This window comes from Crocuta crocuta, unplaced genomic scaffold (assembly GCF_008692635.1).
Source record: "Crocuta crocuta isolate KB4526 unplaced genomic scaffold, BGI_CrCroc_1.0 scaffold367, whole genome shotgun sequence".
Taxonomy (NCBI): Eukaryota; Metazoa; Chordata; class Mammalia; order Carnivora; family Hyaenidae; genus Crocuta; species Crocuta crocuta.
Window position 1 is genome coordinate 4,475,673 of NW_027527936.1, and position 24,494 is coordinate 4,500,166.

The 24,494-nt window shown below is 47.5% G+C and overlaps 2 protein-coding genes across 6 annotated transcripts in view; one reads left to right on the forward strand and one right to left on the reverse strand.

Moving 5' to 3' along the window:
• The window catches only part of TMEM53 (transmembrane protein 53), a 19,981-nt gene extending 6,166 nt beyond the window's left edge, over positions 1-13,815 (reverse strand). Inside the window, exon 1 of one of the 2 annotated variants that reach the window (XM_077752077.1) lies at positions 13,681-13,815. In XM_077752077.1, coding sequence (XP_077608203.1) covers positions 13,681-13,741 — 61 coding nt within the window. In that variant the 5' untranslated portion in view covers positions 13,742-13,815. Of the gene's footprint in view, positions 1-9,667; positions 9,686-13,680 lie in introns of those variants that run through there. The other variant, XM_077752076.1, reaches the window with a different exon arrangement.
• Positions 13,816-13,829: 14 nt separating this feature from the next.
• Positions 13,830-24,494, forward strand: part of ARMH1 (armadillo like helical domain containing 1) — a 48,868-nt gene continuing 38,203 nt past the window's right edge. For all 4 annotated transcript variants that reach the window (XR_013332105.1, XR_013332106.1, XM_077752072.1 and 1 more), the window contains exon 1: positions 13,830-14,063. The gene's annotated coding sequence lies outside the window, so the exon portion shown is untranslated. The remainder of the gene's footprint in view (positions 14,064-24,494) is intronic.

Sequence of the window (24,494 nt, forward strand, 5' to 3'; positions counted from 1 at the left end):
GGGCCCGTACCAATCCACCACGCTGTCCTGCCAGAGAACAATAACCGCCAATATTTATTGAGATTTAACCCTCATAACAACACTATGAGGAATATTATTGCAGATGAGGAAACTGAGGCACAGAGTGCTTAGGTTACTGGTCTCAGGTCACACAGGAAGTACACAGCTGGGAATCTGACCCTTGCTCCCCAACCTAACTAAGCCACTTGAGCCCTCCTGTGCCACCAGCACCATGCACGACTAGAAGCCTATCTCCTTCGGTGATGTGCGAAGACACAAACCAGCTGCCTCTTCTATGGCTGCGTTCAAAGAGGCCTCCCTGCAATCTTGTTGGCCAGACCTCACCTCATTCCCCCTGCCAAGCAAGTACCCACCCAGTCAAGGGACTTCTGTGCGAGGACTGTCCGTTACTAGTTATCTGCCCTCCCAAAAGGGCCAGGCTGTGCCCTTCCAAGTGTCAAGCCACTTGGCGATACTCAGCTGCCACCTCGAGATTTATGGATGCCGTGGTGACCCAGCAACAGTAAATTTCAAGGCTAGTTAAGAGGATGGTAAATATAAATCACTAACCTTTGGACAAAAGGAAGACAACAATTTCCTGTGGAAATTAATGTGATTGAGAAGTTCAGTGTGCCTGCTCTCCGGCGTGGTGACTCCGGCCTCCAGAGAGTAACTGCCCGCCCCCACGGGGATCCCGGGCCGGGTTGCACCTCTGCCTGCAGCGGGAGCTCGGGCGCCTCGGTCCCTTCTGACGCGTGCCAGCATTCCCCGGCCCCCCTGAGGCCGGCCTGACCTCTGATGAGGGAGAAGGCCCTACAGAACTACCTCGGGCCACTCCAAAAATTCTTACCCCCTTTCCTGGCCTGGTGTCCCCATCTCCTGTCACAGCAGCTCTTCGACTGGTTGGCTCTTCTGGTGGGGAGGCCATATCTGGGGAGGACTTGCTGGGGAGGACTCCCCAGGAAGCTCAGGCTGCAGCAGTCTCGGGTAGCAATCAACAGCCACCCATTTGGACCTGCCTTTGAGTCTCTGAGGCCCAGGAACTAGATGTCTGAGACCTGCCCCAGGGAGGCCCCCTTACCTCTGTGCTGCTGTCTGAGCATAGGCTCCCCTCCCCCAGCCTACAGCGGTCTCCTCCTATGCCACCACCACGACGCTGGCAAAGGGCTTTGGCATTTATCTCAAATACAGAGAGGGCAGCCAAGGAATGTCACACCCCTTGGTGGCCTCCTGAAGTTAAGGCCAGCCCCCACCAGTGGCATTGGTGCATTCCCAGTTGGACAAGGTTCAAACGGCCTCTCCCGGGCCTCCGACCTGCCCCCCTCCCGAAGCTCGATTTGAAACTCCATTTTGCTCCACCAGGTTTTACAGGTACCCTTGGCTTCACTGACTCAGGTAGGGATGACTCTTCCTCCAGATAGGCATTTGCATAAAGAAACTCTCAGAATACGGGCACCCTGAACACACTGCCCACTCCCAGAGACCAACCATTCCGTACTACTCCTAATGGGAGGCAACCGGCCCCTCCCCTCCAGCCAGGCACTCAGGCTGCCCCTAAGCCACAGGTGTTCTTCCTGCCCGCAGGCATGCCCACTCCCCCGACACAATCTCCCTCTGGGACCCATTCCTAACTGGAGCCTTCAGTTCCTCCCACCAGAGCCAAGCTCCCTCCTGATTCTATATTTCGAGTGCTACAGCCCACAGAGGTCCAAGGTGCTTCGGCCACAGGGCTGAGAATAACGGAGACTGGGAAAGGCCTCCCAGAGGAAGACACATTTGTCACGCTGGCCCTGAGGCCCGCTAGGAGTGACCAGGTGGAGATAGGGCATGGGCGGGGGCAGGAGGCTCTGGAGATACTGTGGTTGGTTCCGAGGCCCAGCAAGCAGTCCTGGGGGGCTAGAAGCCTGGCGGAGGAGCAACAGTGGTTAGGAGAGCTGCCAGGAGCAGGACTGAGGGCCTGATCCCGCAAGACCTTTCAAGCCATGCATACGAGTCGGGATTTTATTCCATAGCAGTAGAGAGAAAATGATGATTCTGGAATTGGGGAAGTGGCACGATCCAATCTGTATCAATAACTTGCACAATTACTTAATGTCTATCTCTCCCTTTGGCCAGCAGACTCTGTAAAGGCAGGCACTGAGTGTGTCGTGCTTACCCCCACAGGCCCCAGTGCCCAGCCCTGTGGCCGGCCCATTCAGGCACTCGGGAGACACGTGCTGGAATGAACATGTGGCTGCGAAGTGAAGGATGGATCCAAGGAGAAAGAGCTGGCATTCTTCTTGTTATCCATTGCCCTTTCCAGAGTAATAAAAGTAATTGTTATGGCTATTGTTATTTATTGCCCCATCCAGATCACGATTCCTCCATCCTCTTAGAAAAGCCCCTGTTCCTTTTATGGTCATTCTACTGGCCATATCACCCTCTCCCTCCTGTGGCTGACATCTCAGGGCCTCTGGCGGCTGCCCCTCAGGGCCAAGACTCAGGCACCGGCTGCATTTCTCAATTATACTCCAAGACTTCCATGACCCCGCACAGGCAATCAAATCTACCTTGTTCCTAAACCATCCCAGACCTCTCGGAATTCCGCATCTCCATCCAGCTCCTACCCCCACCCCCCCATCACCAAGAAAAACAATAATGATAACAGGAAAAGCACAGTATGTGTCAAGCACCCTCTAAGCACTTTATATATCAACTCCTTTAATCTTTACAGCAATCCCATGAACAAAGCACTGTTATTATTCTCATTTTTCTGATGGAAAACTAAGCCACAGAGATAATAAATGACTTGCTCAGGGTTACACAATAAGCAGTGAAACTGGAATCCAAAACCCAAGTGGTCTAGAAACCAGCTTGTCACCACTATCCCAGCCGGCACCCTGCGTAACAAAATCCAAGCCCCCAGTCTGTCTGTCTGTCTGTATTTATTTATTCATATGTTTATTTTTGAGAGAGCACAAGTGGGGAAGAGGCAGAGAAAGGGGGTCAGAAGATCCGAAGTGGGCTCTGTGCTGACAGCAGTGCTGACGTGGGGCTCCAACTCACAAACTGCGAGATCATGACCTGAGCCGAAGTCGGACCCTCATCTGACTGAGCCACCTAGGTGCCCCCTACCCCCCAGTCTTAGCCAACTCTCTCTCACCTCAGCTCCAAAGGTGTACACATAGCTGCCTCTGTACATCAACAGATCCAGTACTGACCTCTCTTCGACCTGCTCCTCCTCAGGGACTGGCCACCACAACCAGAACCCCAACATAGGCTGCTTCATTTGCTCCTGCAACCATTCTAGGGGTCCGTTACTAATGTCCCCATTGTATAGATGAGAAAACTAAAACGCAGAAGAGTAAGTCCCTCTCCCCAAGAACACGCAGCCGAGAAGTGGCAGAGCAACGTCCATCTCTCTGGACCACCATGCCACCCTGGCGCCGCCTTCCAGGACCTTGCACATGCCCCTCATTCCCCGGCCCAGGATGCTGCTGCTCTGTGTTTATGCTTTGCTAATGCCCACTCCACCTGCTGAGTCGGCTCACTGCTTCCAGGAAGTCTCCCCTGATGCCTTCCCCAACCCCTTTTCATTCCCCACCCCAAATCACCACACTGGTTAGATGCCTCTCCTCTATTCTGTCACAGCACCCGCCATCACCACGCCACCACACTTATCCCGCTGCATGGGCAGTGTCCATTAGGAACAGACAGGAAGCTACTGTCATGTGCAACACAAGAGATGGCAAAGGCCTAAACCAGAACAGCAGAAGACAGGTGGGAAGGCAGAGGGAAATGACAGGGACAAGGGCAATTTTGGAATATGTATCAAAAGTCTCAAAAACATTCGATCTTTGACATAGCAATTCCACTTCTAAGAGAGAAAAATGTTTAATCATTTGAAAATACTCAATAATACATTAAGAAAAATCAAGAGACATTAATGTAGGAGCTAAAACTAGAAAATTTAAAAGAAAACACAGGAGTAAATTTTTGTGGCCTTGTGCTAAGCAATGGTTTCTTGGACATGTACAAAATTACAAGGAATAAGAAAAAAAAAATAAATTGGGACTCCATCAAAATTTAAAACATGCGTACTTCAAAGGACACCAACAAAGTGAAAATAACAAGGGATGCCTGAGTGGCCCAGTCAGTTAAGTATCTGACTCTTGATTTCAGTTCAAATCATAATCTCACAGTTTATGAGTTCAATCCCCACAGCGGGCTCTGATCTGACAGTGCAGAGCCTGCTTGAGATTCTCTCTCCCTCTCTCACTGCCCCACCCCTGTTCTCTCTCTCTCAAGAAATAATAAATAAAACATTTTTTAAAAATTTTTTTATGTTTTATTTATTTTGAGAGACAGAGAGAGACAGCGTGAGCAGGGGAGGATCAGAGAGAGAGGGAGATAAAGAATGTGAAACAGGCCCCAGGCTCTGAGCTAGCTGTCAGCACAGAGCCCGACCGGGGCTCAAACCCACAAACCGTGAGATCATGACCTGAGCCAAAGCCAGATGCTTAACCGACTGAGCCACCCAGGCACCCCTAAATAAACATTTTTTAGTGAAAATCCTAAGCCCCAGAATGGGAGAAAATATCTACAAATCATATATCTGATAGGGGTCCTGTATCCGGCATATACAAAGAAATTCTTACAACCCAACAATAAAAAGACAACCCAATTAAGATGGGCAAAGGATTTGCAGGGTTCCTGTGTGGCTCAATTAGTTAAGTAACTGACTCAATTTCAGCTCAGATCATGATCTCAGAGTTTGTTGGCTGGAGCCCCACATCAGGCTCTGAGCTGACAGCACAGAGCTTGCTTCAAATCCTGTGTCTCCTCTCTCTCTGTCCCTCCCCCACTGTGCATTCTTTCTCTCTCTCTCTCAAAAATAAACATATGACCATTGCAAAATGTTACTTTAGCCCCTTGGTAAGCCAGAGGTATTCTTTTCAACCCTGGCAATTCTTGAGCACCCACAAAACAATTTAATCTCACAGGCTCCCTGTCCTCTAGAACTTCTCAACAAAATGACATTGACACCAATAATACAAAAATTACAAATATTGTACAACAGTTCAAGTGATAAAACTGAAGCATAAATTAGATTGTGTATATCCCAGAGGCATGTGGAGAAGAAAAAGGAAAGGCTGATGAGGCATAAGGGTCTGTGACACAATATGTGCTTTTTATCTGTAAGCCAGAATCAAAATGCAAAGAGCCTATATGTTTTCTTTTTAAAATGCAAAGAATAAAAAGATACTGTTTCCTCTACTTCCCCAGAAATACTTTCTAAATTCTCACAGTTCTGATATATTTTTTTTAAGTTACCGTACCCCCAACATGGGACTCGAACTCATGATCCCAATATCAAGAATCACATAACAGGGGCGCCTGGGTGGCTTAGTCGGTTAAGCGTCCGACTTTCGCTTAGGTCATGATCTCGCGGTTCGTGGGTTCGAGCCCTGCGTCGGGCTCTGTGCTGACTGCCAGCTCAGAGCCTGGAGCCTATTTCAGAGTCTGTATCTCCCTCTCTCTCTGACCCTCCCCTGCTCACGCTGTCTCTCTCTCTCTCCTAGAAATAAATAAAAATATTAAAAAAAAAAAAAAAGAATCATATAACAGTGTTGCATGGGTGGCTCAGTCAGTTAAGCATCCAGCTCTTGATTTCAGCTCAGGTCATGATCTCATAGTTTGTGGGATCGAGGCCCACACAGGGCTCTGCACTGACAGCTCAGAGCCTGCTTGGGATTCTCTCTTTCTTCCTCTGCCCCCTTCCCCACTTACACGTGTTCTCTCTCTCCAAAAAAAAATAAAAAATTTTTAAAGAGTACTTACTATATAAAATCATATCTGAATTCAAGAGAGAAAGACAAATCAAGAAACAAACTCTTAACTATAGAGAACAAACCAATGGTTGCCAGAGGGGAGAGGGCTGGGGGGCTGGGGGAAATAGGTGATGGGGCTTAAGGAGGGCACAAATCCTGATGAGCACCAGGAGGGCACAAATCCTGATGAGCACCAGGAGCTATGGAATTGCTGAATCACTATATTGTGCCCCTGAAACTAATATAACACTGTAAACCAACTGGAATTAAAATAAAAACTTAAAAAAAAATAATAAAATAAAATAAGACCTTATCTGAGTTCAAATCTGTAGCTCTGCCACAAATAACTGTGAAACAGACCTTGAGCAAGTTTTCTAAACTTCAATTTCCTTATCTGTGAAATGGGGCTAACAATACAAAGATTAACTATACTAATGACAATAGAGGGCTTGGCACGGTACCTGGCACAAAGAAAGAGTTCAGTAAATCAAAGATACTATCCCTATATGAGGAATGCATGCTTACTATAGAAAAGGGGAATATGAATACCTAGTAAAGTTGGAATCACAGTTTTGTAATCTGTTTTCTTCCATTTAGCAATATATTGTGAACATCTCTCCCTGTCAGTTTGTATTTTTCTACACCACTCTTTTTAGTGGCTACAGAGCGAATGTAGAATATTTCATAATTTATGGTGAACAATTTCCCATTATTGGACATGATATTCCAATTTTTGCTGTTATAAAAAGACTTTATTGGACACCCCTTTGTGTGTGTCCTTAATTGTTTCCTAGAAATGGAACTGTATTCAAGCAACACTCACTAATGGCAACTAAAATCTTCATGCGCTAGTTTCAGAGTGGAGCTCCAGAGCTGAAAGTTGGGATAACTTGGAGTAAGATACTTCAGTTCCCCCAGGTTTCTGTTCCTCATGCGTAAAATGGCATAAGAGTGCTCCCTACTTCACAAGGTGGTTGTGATTAATAAAATCATGAGAAGTGCTCCTGGCAGGCCTGGCATGTGAGCAGGTCATGGTCAACAGTATAAGTGCAACAAAACCCCAGAGACCTCAGAGAAGGGAAGCCTGTAAAGGGTCCACCAGGTCTGGAGCTCAAATCCAGAGCCTAGCACAGCACCTAGTACAGAGCAGACAAATTAGAAAGGGCTTTTATTAATGTGTGAAAGAGAGGTGCCTGGGTGGCTTAGTCGGTTAAGCGTCCGACTTTCGCTTAGGTCATGATCTCGCGGTTCGTGGGTTTGAGCCCCGCGTCGGGCTCTGTGCTGACTGCCACCTAGGAGCCTGGAGCCTGTTTCAGTCTGTGACTCCCTCTCTCTCTGACCCTCCCCTGCTCACACTGTCTCTCTCTCTCCTAGAAATAAATAAAAACATTTAAAAAATAATAATAATAATAATGTGTGAAAGAGATGATGATTAAAAAAATACAGGCATACCTTGGAGATATCACGGGCTCATTTCCAGGCAACCCCAATAAAGCGAATATCACAATTAAGTGAGTCAAGTGAAGTTTTTGGTTTCCCAGTGCACACAAAAGTTACATTTACACTATGCTGTCGTCTAGTAAGTGTGCACTAATATTATGTCTAAAAAAAAACAATGTACATACCTTAATTTAAAAACACTTCGTTGCTGGGGCACCTGGCTGGCCCAGTTGGTAAAGCATGCAACCCTTGATCTCAGGGTGGTAGGTTTGAGCCTCACACTGGGGGTAGAGATTACTTTAAAAAATAAATAAAATCTTTAAAAATACATTATTGCTTAAAAAAATGCTAACCATCATCTGAAATCTGAGCTTTCAGTGAGTCATAATCTTTTCGATGGTAGAGGGTCTTGCCTCAAAGTTGATGGCTGCTGACTGGTCAGTGTGGTGGCTGCTGAAGGCCGGGGTGGCTGCGTCAATTTCCTAAAAGAAGACAGGAAGGAAGTCTGCTGCATCTGTGACGCTTCCTTTCATGAAAGATTTCTCTGTAGCATGCAATGCTGTTTGATGTCATTTTACCCACAAGAGAACTTCTTTCAGAATTGAAGGCAATCCTCTCATACTCTGGCACTGCTTTATCAACTCAGTTTGTGTGATATCCTAAATCCTTTCTTGTCATTTCAACAGTCTTCACAGTATCTTCACCAGGAGGAGATTTCATCCCAGGAAACCACTTTCTTGGCTCTTCCGTAAGAAGCAACTCCTCATCTGTTCAGGTTTTATCAGCAAGATTGCAGTCATTCAGTCACACCTTCAGGCACCACTTTAATTCTAGTTACCTGGCTCTTTCTACCCCATGTGCAATTACTTCCTCTGCTGAAGTCCTGAACCCCGCAAAGTCATCCCATAAGGGTTGGAATCAACTTCTTCCAAAGTCCTGTTAATGTTGCTATTTTGACCTCTTCCCATGAATCACAAATATTCTTAATGGCATCTAGAATGGTGAATCCTTTCTAGAAGGTTTTCAATTTACTTTGCCCAGATCCAACAGAGGATCACTATCTATGGCAGCTATAACCTTACTAACGTATTTCTTAAATTATGGGACTTGAAAGTAGAAGTCATTCCTTGATCTATGAGCTGCAGAATAGATGCTGTGTTATCAAGTCATGAAAACAATATTAATTTCATTGTCCATCTCCATCAGAGCTCTTGGGTGACCAGGTACATTGTCAATGAGCAGTAATATTTTGAAAAGAATCTTTTTTTCTGAGCAGTAGGTCTCTACAGTGAGCTGACACTCTCAGTAAACCATGTTGTAAACAGATGTGCTGTCATGCAGGCTTTGTTGTTCAATTTATAAAGCACAGGCAGAGTAGATTCATCATAATTCTGAAGGGTCCTAGAATTTTGGGGATGGTAAATGAGCACTGGCTTCAGCTTAAAGTCATCAACTGCCTTCGCCTTTAGCAAAAGTCACCCTGTCCTTGGAAGCTTTGAGGCCAGACACTGACTTCTCTGTAGTTATGAACATCCAAAATGGCACCTTCTTCCAATATAAGACTGTTTCATCTACAGTGAAAATGTGTTTAGTGTAGTCACCTTCATTAATTATCTTAGCCAAGTCTTCTGGATGCCTTTGTTGTGACTTCAAACATCAGTACTGGCTGCTTCACCTTACACTTTGACGTTATGGAGATGGATTCTTTCCTCAAACTAATGAACCTGCCTCTGCTAGCTTCAAACTTTTCTTCTGCAGCTTCCTCACCTCTCTCAGCCTTCAAAGAATTGAAGAGAGTTAGGGTCTTGCTCTGGATTGGGCTTTGGCTTAAAGTAGTATTGTGGCTGGTTTGATCTTCTATCCAGATCACTCAGACTTTCTCCGTATCTGCAATATGGTTGTCTTCTTATCATTCATGCGTTCACTGGCGTAGCATTTTTCATTTCCTTCAAGAAGTTTTCCTTTGCATCTGCAGCTTGGTTGTTTGGCATAAGAAGACTAGTGTTTGGCCTGTCTCAGCTTTCCACATTCCTTCCTTAATAAACATAATCATTTCTAGCTTTTGATTTAAAGTGAGAGACTCATGACTCTTCCTTTCACTTGACACTTAGAAGCGATGCAGGGTTATTAACTGGCCTAATTTCAATAGTGTGTCTCAGGGAATAAGGAGGCCCAAGGAAAGGGAGAGAGATGGAATGGTGGTCAGTGGAGCAGTTAGAACGCACACAACATTCATCTTATACAGTTGGGGTTTGTGGAGCCCCAAAACAATTACAATAGTAACATCAAAGATCACTGATCACAGATCACCATAAAAATAAAAATGAAAATTTCTGAAATATTATGAGAATTGCCAAAATGCAACACAGACACGAAATGAGCAAACGCTGTTGGAAAAATGGAACCCACAGACTCACTTGATGCAAGGTTGCCACAAACCTTCAATCTGTAAAAAAAAAAAAACAAACAACCTCACATCTGCAAAGGGTAATAAAGCAAAACACAATAAAACAGGGTGTGCCTGTAAATAAACTCTTCTGTTCAAAAAAACAAACAAACAAACAAAAAATTAAAAGGTGCCCTCCGGGGGGCCCACAGGCAAGGAGAGGATCAAGTTCCAACTCACTCTTCACCTAGGCCTCTGACTCCTCTCCTATGTGACAGGCCTCTCCTCAGGCCACCTCAGGCCTCCCCAGTGCCCTTACTTCTGCACCCTTTGCTCACCATCAGCCCTGTGAAGTTTTTGGTCCAGCTTAGGCCACTCTTCTCCAGGAAGCCACCTCAACCCCTGGGGCCCACCAAGATGTTCAAAACCACTCTGAACTGTTTCTTGGGTGTCAGTGAAAGTTTCCTGAAGGTTAAGTAGCCATTTTTTTTACCTACTTTTTTTTTTTTGCTAGTGCTTAGCAGAAGACCAGGTTCACAATAAAGCCTGGGCTTACAATACAGCCATCACTTCCTCTCTCTGTGAACTCCGAAGGCCTTCCTTGTACTTTAAGAGAGCCCCTTGTCCAGATTCTGTGAATCAATTATTTCTGAAAATGTTTACTGAACATGAGAGCAATACAGTGCCGTTAAGAAGGCCTGCTAGGCTGTCAGCAAGCCGAGGAGGGGCCCTGGGGCGGGACTTGGCTGACCACTCTCTGGCTGGGAGGAAGGGCAGTGTAGCCCCAGCCTGGGATGTCAGAGCATCTCTGGCTCAGGCCCACAGAGCTGCCAAGTGACTCCATTCAGCCTAGTTGGCACCTCATCTTGCCAGGCCCTCACAACAGTGAGCAAAACTATCCAAAACACTATGACCGGGATCCCTGCTACGAGAGCCCAGAGAACAGAACCTTCCCCAAGGAAATGAGATAGGAGCAGAGTACTAGGAGGGCAGGGGATCACTGGTCAGAGAAGAAGGACGCAGGGAGATACCAGGCCAAGGGAGCGGCTTCAGCAAAGGACCAGGCGGACTGCCCTCCTGGCATGGGCAGCCACGGAAACTGGCCGGTGGGATTCCCAGCAGAAGGACGCTGGGCTGCCCAGCCTGGGCACGGAACAACTGCAGGCCCGCAGCTGCCTTTTAGCTAACTGATGCACCAGCGGCAGCTGCTCGCCTGTTAAGCCGCCGCAGTGCCGGGCACTGCAGTTTTGATGTTCAAATATGACTGTCCTACACACTTCTCCACCATTAAACAGTAAATGCAAAAGAAAGACAATCTCCAGGATCCCCACAGAGTATCCCTGTGTGAAGCCATGTCGGCCTGGAAGGAGCTCTCTGCAGATGGGAAACAGATTCAGGGAATCATGGTGTTGTGACCTCCTTCTGAGCGGGTCCCACAATCCAGCTCAGCCCTAGGGTGTGCACTTTGAGAGGGAAAGATGTGATAAACAGAAGCCAATCTAGAGGAGCCATCAGAAGGAGGAGGTTCTTAGGACCACATCAGAGAAGCGACAGCTGAAGGCCCTAGGGTATTTCTCTTGGAGAAGAGAGAAGTAAGGAAGGCATCAACTGACCTCTTTTTTTTTTTAAGTGTTTATTTTTGAGAGAGAGAGAGAGCCTGAGTGGGGAGGGTCAGAGAGAGAGGGGGACAGAGGATTTAAAGCAGGCCCTGAACCAACAGCATAGAGCCTAATGTAGGGCTCGAACTCACAAACCATGAGATCATGACCTGAGCTGAAGTTGGATGTTCAAGCGATTGAGCCACCCAGGCGCCCCCTGAGCTGACCTCTGGAAGACAAAGGAAGAGAGATTACCTTGCTGTGTTGTACCCACCACGGCCCTCTAGCCCTGCAAGCACCACAACATTGTGAAACCACCTGCTTATAAACCCTCACTCCTCCCCAAAACCACAGCTTCCTGGAGCCTGTGTGTGAGTCACTTCTGAGGCACCAGTAACTAACCCATGGCCAGGACACAACAAATGCTGAATTGAGAGCAGAAATGACAGGAAGCCCTATTGTGGCTCAAGAAAGGGAAGCGCTTTCTAACAATCCCAGTCACCTACAGCGGGCCACAATGTTTGGGAGGAAGCATCCTGTCAGGGAAGGGTCTTGAAGCAACAGAACACCCTCACACTCATAGAAGGATGCAGGACTAAATGGCCCCCTAGGATCCAGGCTCCTCAAGCAGTGAGGGGAGCCACTAATAGAGGAAATAAACCGACATGCCAGGCACACACACCCAGTTACTATCTTCGTGGCATCCCGTGATGCAGACACTATTACAATTCCCATTTTACAGTGGAGGAATCTGAGGCCCAGGAAGGTTCAATAACTTGCCAAAGCCATAGAGCCAGTAGGAGGTAGAAGTGAATTGTGAACCGAGACCAGCAGGCTGCCCACGTAGGCGGAGAGAGATCATCTGCCTACCGAGAAAGGCGGCTCCACCCTTGCTCATGGCTGGCGGCCCTCCAAGGGCAATATTAACTGGTTTCACCTCCCCCTGATGCCAAAACCTTTCAAAAGCATTTTTTACATCCATAAGACCAAGAGCCTTATGCCAATATACCCAGCTGTAAGGAAACACATCTGGTCTAGAGCCATCTGCCCTTTGGGAGCCTAGCGGCTGCCCTCTCCTCCCAGACCCCAACCAAGTAACACAGATGCTATGGGAGGGGGCTTGGGAAGGCTCTCCTGGAGGAGGCAACATCTGAGCTAAGCCTTCAATGATGAAATGGTCAAGGACAAGCGAGGGGTGGTATGGGGCGGCAGAGGGGAAAGGGCATTCCAGACAGAGGAAACAGCAGAACCAAAGGCAGAGAAGCAAGAAGTGTGTGGAGAATCATAAGCAATTTGTGTTGCCAGAACATAAAACTTAAATTGAACAGTGGAAGGACACAGTGATCAAAGCGATAAGCAGGGGCTGCTAAACTGCGAAGGACTTTGAATGCCATGTTAAGGAACCTGGACTTGATTTATCCTGTGGGCAATTAGGAGCCACTGAAGGGTTTTGGGCAGACTAGTGATAAAAGCAAACCTCTACATTAAGAAAGATCACTGTGGTAGCCATATGAGAGGCTGAGCTGCTGGCAGTGAGACTGGAGGGCAGAAAGGCCATGTGGACTAAGGCAGGGAGAGACATGCTGGCCTCAGTACTTCAAGCCTCCTCTGTCAAAATTCCCAGTGGAGGCCAGACTTTCCATTCTCTGGGCCCCCAATCCAACTCTCACTGCAAGGACCCAGGCCTGCTCTACGGGCTACTACTCGTTTTGTGGAGCCTCCCACACACCTCTCTTTATTGATATGACTCTAGGGAGGAGTAATGTTAATCACCATGCTTACTCCATGCCGGACACAATGCTGGGTGCTTTATGCAAATTACCTAAGTTGTGTAACAGTCCTGGGAGGGAGGTTACTATCTGTAGCCCTGTCTTGCAGATGAGGAAACTGCCGAAGGTCACCCAACTACTAAAGGGAGGATCTGAACCGACTTGCACCTGACAGCAGAGACTGCTCGGTAGCCACTGTGAACGAGAGTGGGAGGGATGAGTCCTGTGTCCCGGGTTTCTGCAAGGACCCCCGGGGAAAACAGCGCGTGGAAAATAACGGGTGGGTCCTCCAGCCACAACCACCGAAGAGAGGATGGAAGTGGGAAGTCTGACCCCAAACAAACGAATCCGGAAAGCCCCTGTCCTAAGCAGCCCTCAGCTGCGAGAGAACGAGGGCACGGACGGGAGACCTCCGACCGAAAACACAGAAAAAGCCCTCAACAAAGCCCAGGCCGCAGGGAAGGGGCGGGGCTCGGACCCGAAGACAACTCTGGGGGCGGGGCTTGTACGAGGGCGGGGCTCTGTGCGCCCGACAAAGTCTGGGACCTGCGGGATCCCATGAGGGGGCGGGTCGCGAGAGGGCGGGGCCGCGAGAGGGGCGGAGCCACAGCTGTGCTCGCGACCCATACACTCGCTCGGTTACCTCCCCACGACTGGACCCAACCCTCGTTCCATACCCTGGCTCCAGCAGGGCTGATCCGGGATCTCGATGGTGTAGTCCAGCTCAGACGAGGCCATGGTGAAGGCGCCAGCCCTCAGCACGGGCCTCCGCCGGAACTCCTGCTCGCGCGACCGCGCCTCACCCCTGAGCCTCCTGGGCACCGCCCAATCACCACCCACCTCTCCCGTCGCTGCCCAATCCCTGAGCCGTGCTCTGTGACCTCCCGTCTTAACAACCGCCGAGTCCTGTAGCCTCTCGCCTCACCGCACTAGTCGGCCCTAGCAACCATGCCCCGCCCCGTTCTGTCTCTGCTTCGTAGCCATTAGCTGGCTCTCATAATCTGGGTTCGGTATTGGTTAGCCGACGCCAGTCGGAAAGAGTTCCCGCCCTCCAGTGTAGGTAAGAGGGTCTGCGGGAGATTTGCGGTTTTGTGGAAATGGGAAGGTCTCCTTCCCGATCGTGTCTTGTCCTACGAGGTGGACGACAGTGCCCTTTGACTTACATCATCTACCTCTACCATCCTTTACCAGACGCAGCTCCGAGGGCTGGAGGTAGAAAACCGTACAAAACGGCCTAGGATGTGCGCCAGCCCATCCTCCACCCAGTTGGTTCAGGGATATTCTGGTTGGTGGGGTGAGTGGTAGGCAGGGGAGTGGTGCTTTAGGGGGAGACTCTAGAGAATGTTCTGTTCGTGGGGGGCGCAAAAGGGCTAGAGAGTACAGTTTTCTTGCATTTATCCATGCATTTAACAAATATTTATTGAGCACCTGTTATGTAGGTGGGCTCTAGTGAAGATTAAGCTTTTGGCCCTGACTTCCATACATCTTAAATGGAGAGGGAGAAAAACCATGCATGAACCAACTGTAATTCTGTGTGAGGGATAAATATTACAGAAGGGTAGACCCTAAGGATTTTAGGGGCTCAGAAAGTGTTGAAGGGCATTTATGGCAAAGATGGCAAGGCCTCTTGAGCCGGGCCTTGAAAGACTTGTGGAGATAGGGAAGACAAAGGACTCCTTGCAGGTGCTCAAAGAGGGGAAACTGAGGGGTGCTGCCAGAAATCTTGAGCATCTTCTGGCCAGAGGAGATACTAATGTGAAAATAACCTTGGAAGAACAGTTAGGCCCCGATCCGGGGGTGGGGGTGGGGGGACTTTGATGCCAAGCTCAGCTTTGAGTCTATAGGTAAATGGTAAACATTTTCCAGTGTGTTTATACCTATAAACACAAGAGCTCAGACTTTATCCTGAGGACAGTGGAGAGTCACTGAAGGGCTTTATACAACAGAGTAACAATCAGGTTTGCGTTTTAAAAAGATCAATGCAGAGAATGAATTGGGGATTGAGAAAAGGAGGGAGACCAGTTAGGAAGTTGTTTCAGTAATGGGAAAAGATTATGGTGGCCTAAAGAATGGAGAGGTAGCATGAATGAAGAGGAGGGGATGGATTCCCTAGACACTTGTGAGCTAAAAAGAACTGGACTTGGTGCCTCGTGGGGCAAGTAGGAGAAATGAAGAATGACTTCTAAATTCCTGGCTTGAGCAAACAGAAAGAAGAGATAGCAAAGTTTTTAGGAGAGGGTAAGTTTGGGGGCTGATGAGTTTTAAGATGCCAGCGGGACATCCAAATGGAAGTGTCCAGGCAGCAGTGAAATATGCCTGACTGGAGCTTGCAAGATAAGTCTAAACGAGGGGCACCTGGGTGGCTTAGTCGGTTAAGCATCCGACTTTCGCTTAGGTCATGATCTCACGGTTCGTGGGTTCAAGCCCCGCTTCAGGCTCTATGCTGACCGCCAGCTCAGAGCCTGGAGCCTGTTTCCAATTATGTGTCTCCCTCTCTCTCTCTGACCCTCCCCTGCTCATGCTGTCTCTCTCTCCTAGAAATAAATAAAACATTAAAAATTAAAAAAAAAAAGATAAGTCTAAACGAGAAATAGAAATGTGGTGGTCTGTGGTGCCTTACAGACATCAGCCACACCGATGGATGGATTTGTTGGGCTTTCCAGAGAGTATATATAGGAATAAGAAGAGAAGAAGGCCTAGGACATAGTCCTGAGAAGCTCCCAAGTCTAGGGTCTGCAAAGGAAGATGAACTTGCAAAGTTAGTGGAGATGAAGTGTCCTGAATGGTAAGATAATCAGTGGTAGAGTGTGGTGTTTCAGAAGCCAAGGCAGGAAAGTATTGAAGGCTGATGACTAATCAAGTAAAATGAAGTCTGAAAAAATCTACTGGATTTAGAAACAAGGAAGTTGTTGGTGGCCTTTGCAAATGCAGTTTCAGTGGAATGGAGGTCAGATTACAGTGAGTTGAGAAGTGGGTGGGAAGGTGAGGCAGTGAAGACTGTACAGTACATTTTCAAGACGTTTGGCTCTTTCCGAGAAAAAAAAAAGCAATAGCTGGAAGGAGACAAAGGTTTTTATTCAGATAAGAGAAATGCTTTTGGCATGGACCCAGCAAAAGGAAAAAAAGATAAATTTACAGAGATAATTGAGAAAGTAGCACCCCCAGAAAAGGAATAAGAGGGAATCCAAAGCATTGGTGGAGACATTCACTGGGAAAAACAGAGGGACATTTGCATTGTGACAAGAAGGAAGCATGAGAGATAAGTACATTAGTAGGTTTGGTGGCAGGAAGCTGAGGAAATTCTTGTTTGGTGGTGTCTAGTTTCTCTGTGAAATGGAGACATGGTATCAGGCAGTAAGAGTGGGATGGGAGATGAAGGTCTGAGAAGAGCAAAGAAAGATTAAAGTAGTCTCAGTGAGCGAAGAATAGCAGCAAGATGACTGAGGCAGCATACAGATTTCTACGCAGTTATGAGACATGAGGTCAGTGGCCATTCATAGTAGCAGCAGCAGCGTGCATGGTTGTGTGATAGGCATTCTTCCCCAACAATATTCAGCCATCGGGTGGGGGGTGCAGAGAGGTTAGTTGAATCAATCCAGGTTTGGGTTTCATCAGGTGGTGAAATGGAAAGACAAAGGAAGTGGATGATCCTGCAAGAGGTCAAGACCATAGAGCTTAGAACCTAAACTGCATGAGAGAGTATAAAAGTGTTATGGACTGGGGGTCCCAGTGAAGTCAAAGAACCCATATCTTAGAAATAGTTGAATGAGAGAGGTGTGATCAGAAAGTGGAGTAATGAAGGTTGAGTAGGTCCAGCTGATGGCAAGGTCCAGGATGCAGCCCATGGGAGTGGGTGGCTGGAGTGGAATACAGAGAGCAGTCAAGATGTTCACATGGCCAGACCCCCTTTGGACTAGGTACCAAACTTGATGAATTAAGTACATAGTTCTGAAGTCTGTATGTGATGCTATGAATATGAGGAGGGATAATGGTCAATACAGCAGAATAACATGACCCTCAAACGAGCAAGGGTTTTTACAAGAAAGAGGTGGAATAAGGAACCGGGTTGGGCTTGGGTGAGGAGACCCCAACCCCCCTGCCAATCCTGAGACTTTTGGGGTGTAAGAATATAAACAGCCTCTACCTGGGAGGGCTCTGCAGAAGTGGCACCTGGGTTAGAGCCAACTTTAGGGACAGGCTGAGGGGAGGCAGAGCAACTGGAGAAGCTAAGGGTGGAGGAGGCTGCTGGTTGGGAGCAAAGACCATTGAGGGCTGAGTAAAGAGGCTGGGATGCAAGGAGGGATAGGAAATCAGGTCAGAGAAGATGAAGCACAGAACAGTGCAGGAGTGAGGAGACTCTGGGTAGAAAGATGACGGTTGGCCTAGAGAGTGAATGTTTTGTGGGGAGAGCATGAGGGCAGGTCTGTGGAGCGGAGGAGAGAGGCAGAAGTGATCTAGGAGAGGAAAAGTGAGGTCTGGGCAGAGAATGAGGGTAGATCTGGCAAGGGGATGAAGGCGGAGGGTTTCATAGGAGGGAGATGGGAGAAAGGTGGTCTCTGGGGAGAGAATGGAGGGAAAGGAAACCAGGGAAAAGATGGGGCACATGGAGTCTGTAGGGAAGTGATGGGTGGTTGGATCTGTGAAGAAGTTATGAATGGGTGGCAGAAGGAAGGGAATGTGAGAGAAAGAAGTGACAAACTGTAGTACATGTGCCCTGAGGGAGAAGTAAAAGGCCAGGACACCCTCTGGATGGGCCTGAGGTCAGAAGGAGAATGTTTCTTTCTCTGTCTCTCTTTTCCCCTCCCTCTCTCTTTCTGAATGGGGCACTGAGACTGAGGAGTTGGGAAGGGAGCCCTGGGAGGAGATCTCTATTCCATTCTAAAGATGGAGACTACAGGAACAGGGGACAGTGACTGCCTTCTCTCCAAGGCCATCTGGGGACAGGGAGCCAGGCTGGCAGCCCATGCTCTAGAGGCTTCTTGCTTTTAGGAACGTGTCTTTGATTTAGGAAAAGAAAGCCCTCTGAGAAATTTTATTTAGAAACAAGACCAGGTGACCTTTTGGTTTTTAATACCTCTGCTCATTTGTCACTAAGGACTTTTGACTTAGTACAATAGCTGGGGTTTTTGAGATTTTGTGATCTTAGTTTCCCTGCATGAAGAAGAACCATTTGTCTGCTATAGAAATGATTTATGGGTGAGTCCAGATTTATTAATCACCTCTGAAAACGGAAAGGAAATTAAAAACAAAGAGCCCACTCTGGGCTGAAGACAAAGTAGGTTTGTCGTCCTTGCAGAAGACTTTGCCAAGGTTAAAAGTCCACAAACAAACCAATTTGGACCGTGGTTCCTAATCCGGATTTTAATTTCACGTGCTTTGATTTTTTTCAGACCATTTTCTCTCCAAGGTAAAATAATGACTATTTTAATTGGCTGCCACTTACAGAGAGATTCCAATAAGCATGATGGCATACGTATATTTTTCTCTGGCATTCCATGTGTGCTCTGGTTCTTACGATCAAGCTGGTGAGGCTGACTTTTACTGCATACTGCATGCCATGATCAGTTGACTATAAATTAAATCCTCTTTTCCAAAAGCCATTTTCCATTAGTGCTAATTTGTTTGCTTCTCATTTCCACTGATCATTAGAGTCTCTGGTTGTGAGCACCAAATTGGAAATAATTTCTTTGACATTTCAAAAAAATCTCTCCCCTTCTTGAATGCCATTTGGCTGTGCAGCTAAAGAACATTATGGTTTGCAGACGAACAGTTCGCTCCAATTACAATTTAACTGACCGTTCATGGCACTGAATCCCTGTCCTTAGTGTCCAGAGATGACACTGTTGCTGACATTGCTATTTCCTGTCATAGCTGTAAAATGCCTCATAGACTTTGCACTGGCCTTCTTGGTTGAAGATTCTGCCACCCTGCACATGGCAGCGTTGGGAAGCTGGTAGTTTTATGGACCTACATATCATAGACACTCAGATATAACCATCTAAAACAGGCGCAGGCTGACTTCTTCACTCATTCACCCAGGAAGCATGTATTAAACATCTATTTTGTGCCAGGCATTATACCAGGCGCTGGGGACACAAAGACAGGGAAGACCAACTCCTGCCCTTGAGGAACTCACACTCTAGTGGGATGGATGGTTAAGCTTTACAGCATAGTAGGGGAAGAGGTGGCATGGGTGGGACCACAGAACCAAGGGTCGTTGGTTGTCTTGGGGAAGTAGCCAAAGGGCAAAAAGAAAGCTGGCCATTTCTGATGGAAGAGTAGCATTGAAATGCAGAGGGCCTGGAAGGGCCTGGGAAGATGAGATGAGGTTAGCCCAGGGCCAAGTTTGAAAGGCCTTGTATGGGGGTGCCTGGGTGGCTCAGTCGGTTAAGCGGCTGACTTCAGCTCAGGTCATGATCTCACGTTCGTGGGTTCGAGCCCCGCATCAGGCTCTGTGCTGACAGCTAGCTCAGAGCCTGGAGCCTGCCTTTGGATTCTGTGTCTCCCTCTCTCTCTGACCCTCCCCTGCTCACACTGTCTCTCTCTCTCAAAAATAAATAAAGATTTAAGAAATTTAAAAAAAAAAATGAAAGGCCTTGTATGACTCATGTTGTTTAGAGAAATTTGGGGGTGAAGAAGGGAGGAAGGGTAGAAGCTTGAAGGAAAGATAATCAAAGAAGGCATTATTTACATACTGATTTTGGTTGGTGAAAATTGAGCAGGTGTTTAAGAGAAGTCAGAATGGGGCAGCCTGGTGATTCAGTTGGTTAAGACTCTGACTTTGGCTCAGGTCATGATCTCACGGTTCGTGGGCTCAAGCCCTGCATTGGGCTCTATGCTGACCACAGAGCCTAGAGCCTGCTTCAGATTCTGTGTCTCCCTCTCTCTCTGCACCTCCCATGCTTGTGGTCTGTCTCTCTCAATCTCTCAAAATTAAATAAACATTAAAAAAACAAAGAGGGATACCTGATTGACTCAGCTGGTTAAGCATCTGACTTTGGCTCAGGTCATGAGCTCATTCATGGGTTCAAGCCCTGCATTGGGTTCTGTGCTGACAGCTCAGAGCCTGGAGCCTATTTCAGATTTTGTGTCTCCCTCTCTCTCTGCCCCTCCCCCACTCATGCTCTGTCTCTCTCTGTCTCAAAAATAAACAAACACAAAAAATTGTAAAAAAGTCAAAAAGATGGAAAGATTGAAGATAGAGGGGCAGACTCTAGCACCCATGGAAGGGCTGAGTGCTGACATAGTAGGGTTGAGAATGGAGGGGAGCAAAGGGAGGTGCACCTAATGGGCCCTATTTTCTCTGCAAAGTAGGAAGCAAGGTCAGCTGGGCATCCTTGATTCCTCCCCCGCTTTTACCCTCCAGTGCCAGTCACCAGGTCCTGTCGCTTCTACCTATGTGGCATGCCTGCTCCTCTCCAGCCCTACTATCACCAGACTCTTTGGCCAAGATTAGGGGAACAGCCTCCTAACTGGTGCCCCATTTCCAGTCTTGCCCCCTTACAATCAACTTTCTACACTGCAGTCAAAAGATTTCTAGAACAAAATCTTTTCTTGTCACTCTTGACTTAAAACCCTTTAGTACCTTCACATGACCCTAGGGATCGAGCGTAGACCCTGTAGCACAGCACATGCAGCTCTTCATTCTCTGGCCTCTGCCGATTTTCACAGTTTTATCCTTCGCCACTTCCATCTTCATACTGTGCCCCAGACACACTGAATGGTCTCAGCAATGAAAATGGGAGCTAAGTTTTATGTTGGCCCTTTGAAGTATTATCACCTCTTCTCAGGCAAGAGAGCTAAAGCCTAGAGAGAGGTTAAATGCTTTGTGTAAGGTCACACAGCCAGGAGGCGGGAGGTCATGGAGTTCTAGTGTCCGTGTTCCTAACCACAGCCCTGTACTGCCTCCCACCTGAATTCTTTAAATATGCCTTACACTCTCTCACCTCTAAGCCTTTGCATATTTTATTTCCTCTACCTGAAATACAATTTCATCACGTCTTCACCTGGCTGGCCACATATCACAGCCTTTCAGCCTGGATGGTGTCTCTTCTGGAATGCCTTCTGAAACAGCCACCAGCCCAACCAAGGCTGGGTTAGATGTCTCTTGCTCACATTCCCAAAGTCTCCTGGTGCTTACCCTGTCATAGCACTTAGTACACTATTGAAGCTGAAGTCGCTTATCTACAGGACTCTGTGCCACCCCCGAACTGTGTCTTTTTCACATTTATTCCTAGAGGCCTAGCTTAAGGAGGGGACACATTTGTCTGCCACTATTTGTTGAGTTTCATGTTTAATGGAATGGCTGACAGTGAGATTGGAGGTCAGGCGGAGAGACTCCTAACCATGTTTGAGGTGACTCACTGAAGATTTATATGCAATGTGACAGACACTGGGAAGCCAAGATGGAGCAGAGGGAGACAGCTGCCAGGGATGCAGGCAGACCAAGAGAAGACACCATGGTGGAGACGCCTCAGGGAAGAGGGCATTTTGACCTGGAGGAATAGTCAGTGGAGTTAGTTGTTGCAGTAACAGGACAAGTGAGCAAAAGATTAAGACACCCTTTCTAGGGGCATCTGGGTGGCTCAGTCGATTAAGCGTCCGACTTCAGCTCAGGTCATGATCTCACAGTTCATGGGTTCAAGCCCCGCATCGGGCTCTGTGCTGACTGCTAGCTCAGAGCCTGGAGCCTGCTTCAGATTCTGTGTCTCCCTCTCTCTCTGATCCTCCCCTGCTCACGCTGTCTCTCTCTCTCTCTCTCTCTCTCTCTCTGAAATAAATAAAACATTGAAAAAAAATTTTTAAATAAAAACAAAACACCCTTTATGCTGAGTGATGAGGAGGTTAGAGACGCTGGGTACAGTGATGGGAGCGGTGTTGTGGGGACAGGTGGCAGGGGAGGAAGAAGTCAAATTGCAGTGGGTTGAGGAGTGAACGGTCAGTGGGAGAAGAGAAAAGAGTGTTGAGTGTTTTTAAGAGGCTCTCCTGTGAAATGAGAAAACCAGAGAGGGGACTGGAGGGGGATGTGGGGTTGAGGTAAATGGGTTTTGTCTTCATTTTTGCTTAATTTTGCTTTAGGCTAGGCAAGAATTGAGTAAGTTAACAAGAAAAATGCTAAATAAAGAGTGCAGTGGAGGATACAGGGGAGAAGGGGGCAGTGGGTGGAGTGAGGCAGGACGGACGGACGGAGAGTTCTGGGAGAAGGAGAAGGAAAAGAGAAGCACGGGTGTGGGTACAGGTCACATGGGAAGAGTGAAGAAAAGACTGTGAGGACATTCTTGCCTCATGGCTTCTTGTTAACCCAAGAGTAGATGTCCTGAGAAGAGATGGAAGAGGAGGGAGGGCAAGGAGCTTGCAGGCGTCACAGGCCATTCACAGAGTTTAGCATGTGGATCATGAATGTGAATGTGGAGTTGGTTAGAGGCGCCGATTCAAGGTCACTGGAATCTAGATTTTGTGCCTCTCCTACCTGCTTCAACAGATCCTGGGATTTACTCCATCAGAGCACTTTTTACTTTTTTTTTTTTAAGTTGTGATTTTTTTTAAAGTTTATTTATTGAGAGAGAGAGAGAGAGTGAGAGCACATGTGTGCAAGTGCAAGGTCAGGGGTGGGCAGAGAAAGGGAAAGAGAGAATCCCAAGCAGACTCCACACTGTCCGCGCAGAGCCCATCGTGAGGTTCCATTCCATGAACCACGAGATCATGACCTGAGCCATAATCAAGAATGGGATGCTCAAGGCACCCCAAGAACACTTTTCACTTTTCATTAAAATCACCAGGTTGCCTTTGTCTCCACCAGCCAATCTCTAGGCACCTCGAGGGCAAAGGCTAGGTTTGTCATGTTAACCAGGCCTAATACCAGTACTTGGCTAGGAATCGGCACCCAGAACATCTGGTTAATTACTCTTTGGAGTTAAGGAAATTAAAGTGCTCATTATGAGCACACTGTGTCAGGTGTCAATTATGTTAACACTTGTTGAGCATCCATTATGTGCCAGGGACGATGCCAGGCGCCCAGATTTTGAAGATGGAGCATGTTGATGTTGAAACTGCCCAGCCGAGCTTGGGTAAACAGGAAGACAGGTGCCCAAGCCATTGTGAGCATCAGGGAGTGGCCCATAAATGAGCACCGAAGCATTGCAGAGGAGGAAGGACAGGAGGCTGGACCCCAGAGGAAAAGAAGTAATTTTTTAAATTTATTTTTTTTTTTTAACTGCTGGCTTTTTTTAAGTTGTTTTTTTTTTAATTTTTTAATGTTTTTATTTATTTCTGAGAGAGACAGCGTGAGGAGGGGAGGGTCAGAGAGAGAGGGAGACACAGAATCTGAAGCAGGCTCCAGGCTCTGAGCTAGCTGTCAGCACAGAGCCTGACGCGGGGCTTGAACCCACAAACCGTGAGATCATGACCTGAGCCGAAGTCAGACGCTCAACCGACTGAGCCACCCAGGTGCCCCAGTTTATTTATTTATTTTGAGAGAGACAGAGAGAGTACATGAGCAGGGGAGGGACAGAGAGAGAGGGAGAGAGTCCCAAGTAGGCTCTGTGCTGTCAGCGCAGAGCTCAATGCATAGTTCAAGCTCAGAAACTGTGAGATCATGACCTGAGCCAAGATCAAGAATCAGATGCTGAGGCACCTGGGTGGCTCAGTTAAGTGTCCGACTTCAGCTCAAGCAATTATCTCATGGCTCACAAGTTCGAACCCTACATCAGGCTCTGTGCTGACAGCTCAGAGCCTGGAGCCTGCTTCAGATTCTATGTCTCCTCTCTCCGCCCCACCCCTGTTTTCTCTCTCCCTCTCAAAAATAAACATTAAAAAAAAAAAAGTTGAATGTTTAACTGACTGAGCCACCCAAGGTGCCCCTTTTTATTTTATTTGAGAGAGAGAGAGAGAGAGCATGCACAAGCAAGGAAGAGGGACAGAGAGACAGAGAGAGAGAATATCTCAAGCATGCTCTACACCCAGCACAGAGCCTAACATGGGGCTTGATCCCACATCCTTAGATCATGACCCGAGTCAGTGCTCAATCAGCTGAGCCACCCAGGCTCAGCCATTCGAAAAGAAATGATTTAGTATGGGGGATTTAGAGAAGGGTTTGAAGCATGGGAAAGAAGGCAGCCTCCTCTCCATTCCCACTGGAAGCAGTGACTTGGGGCAGGGGTGGAGGGAGGTCAGATTTCAGTTGTGGCAAAATTAAGACAGTTCTTTGGGCTGAGATGTTTGAAACTTTATCTTGAGAGTAATGAGGAACTATGGAAGTTTGAAGCAGGGAAATCTTCTGTTTGCATTTTTTTAAAATCTCAGGTGACTGTGAAAATTAGGACGGGGTAAACCTGAAGATCATGTAGAGGCCATTGCAGCAATCCACCTGAGGGATGACGGGATCAGTGAAAGTAGTGGCAGTGGAGACAAAAATAAATAAACTGACGGAGATTTAGGAAGGCCAACTGGCAGAACCTGGCAACAGCTTAGCCAAGGAGAGAAAGGGAGAGGA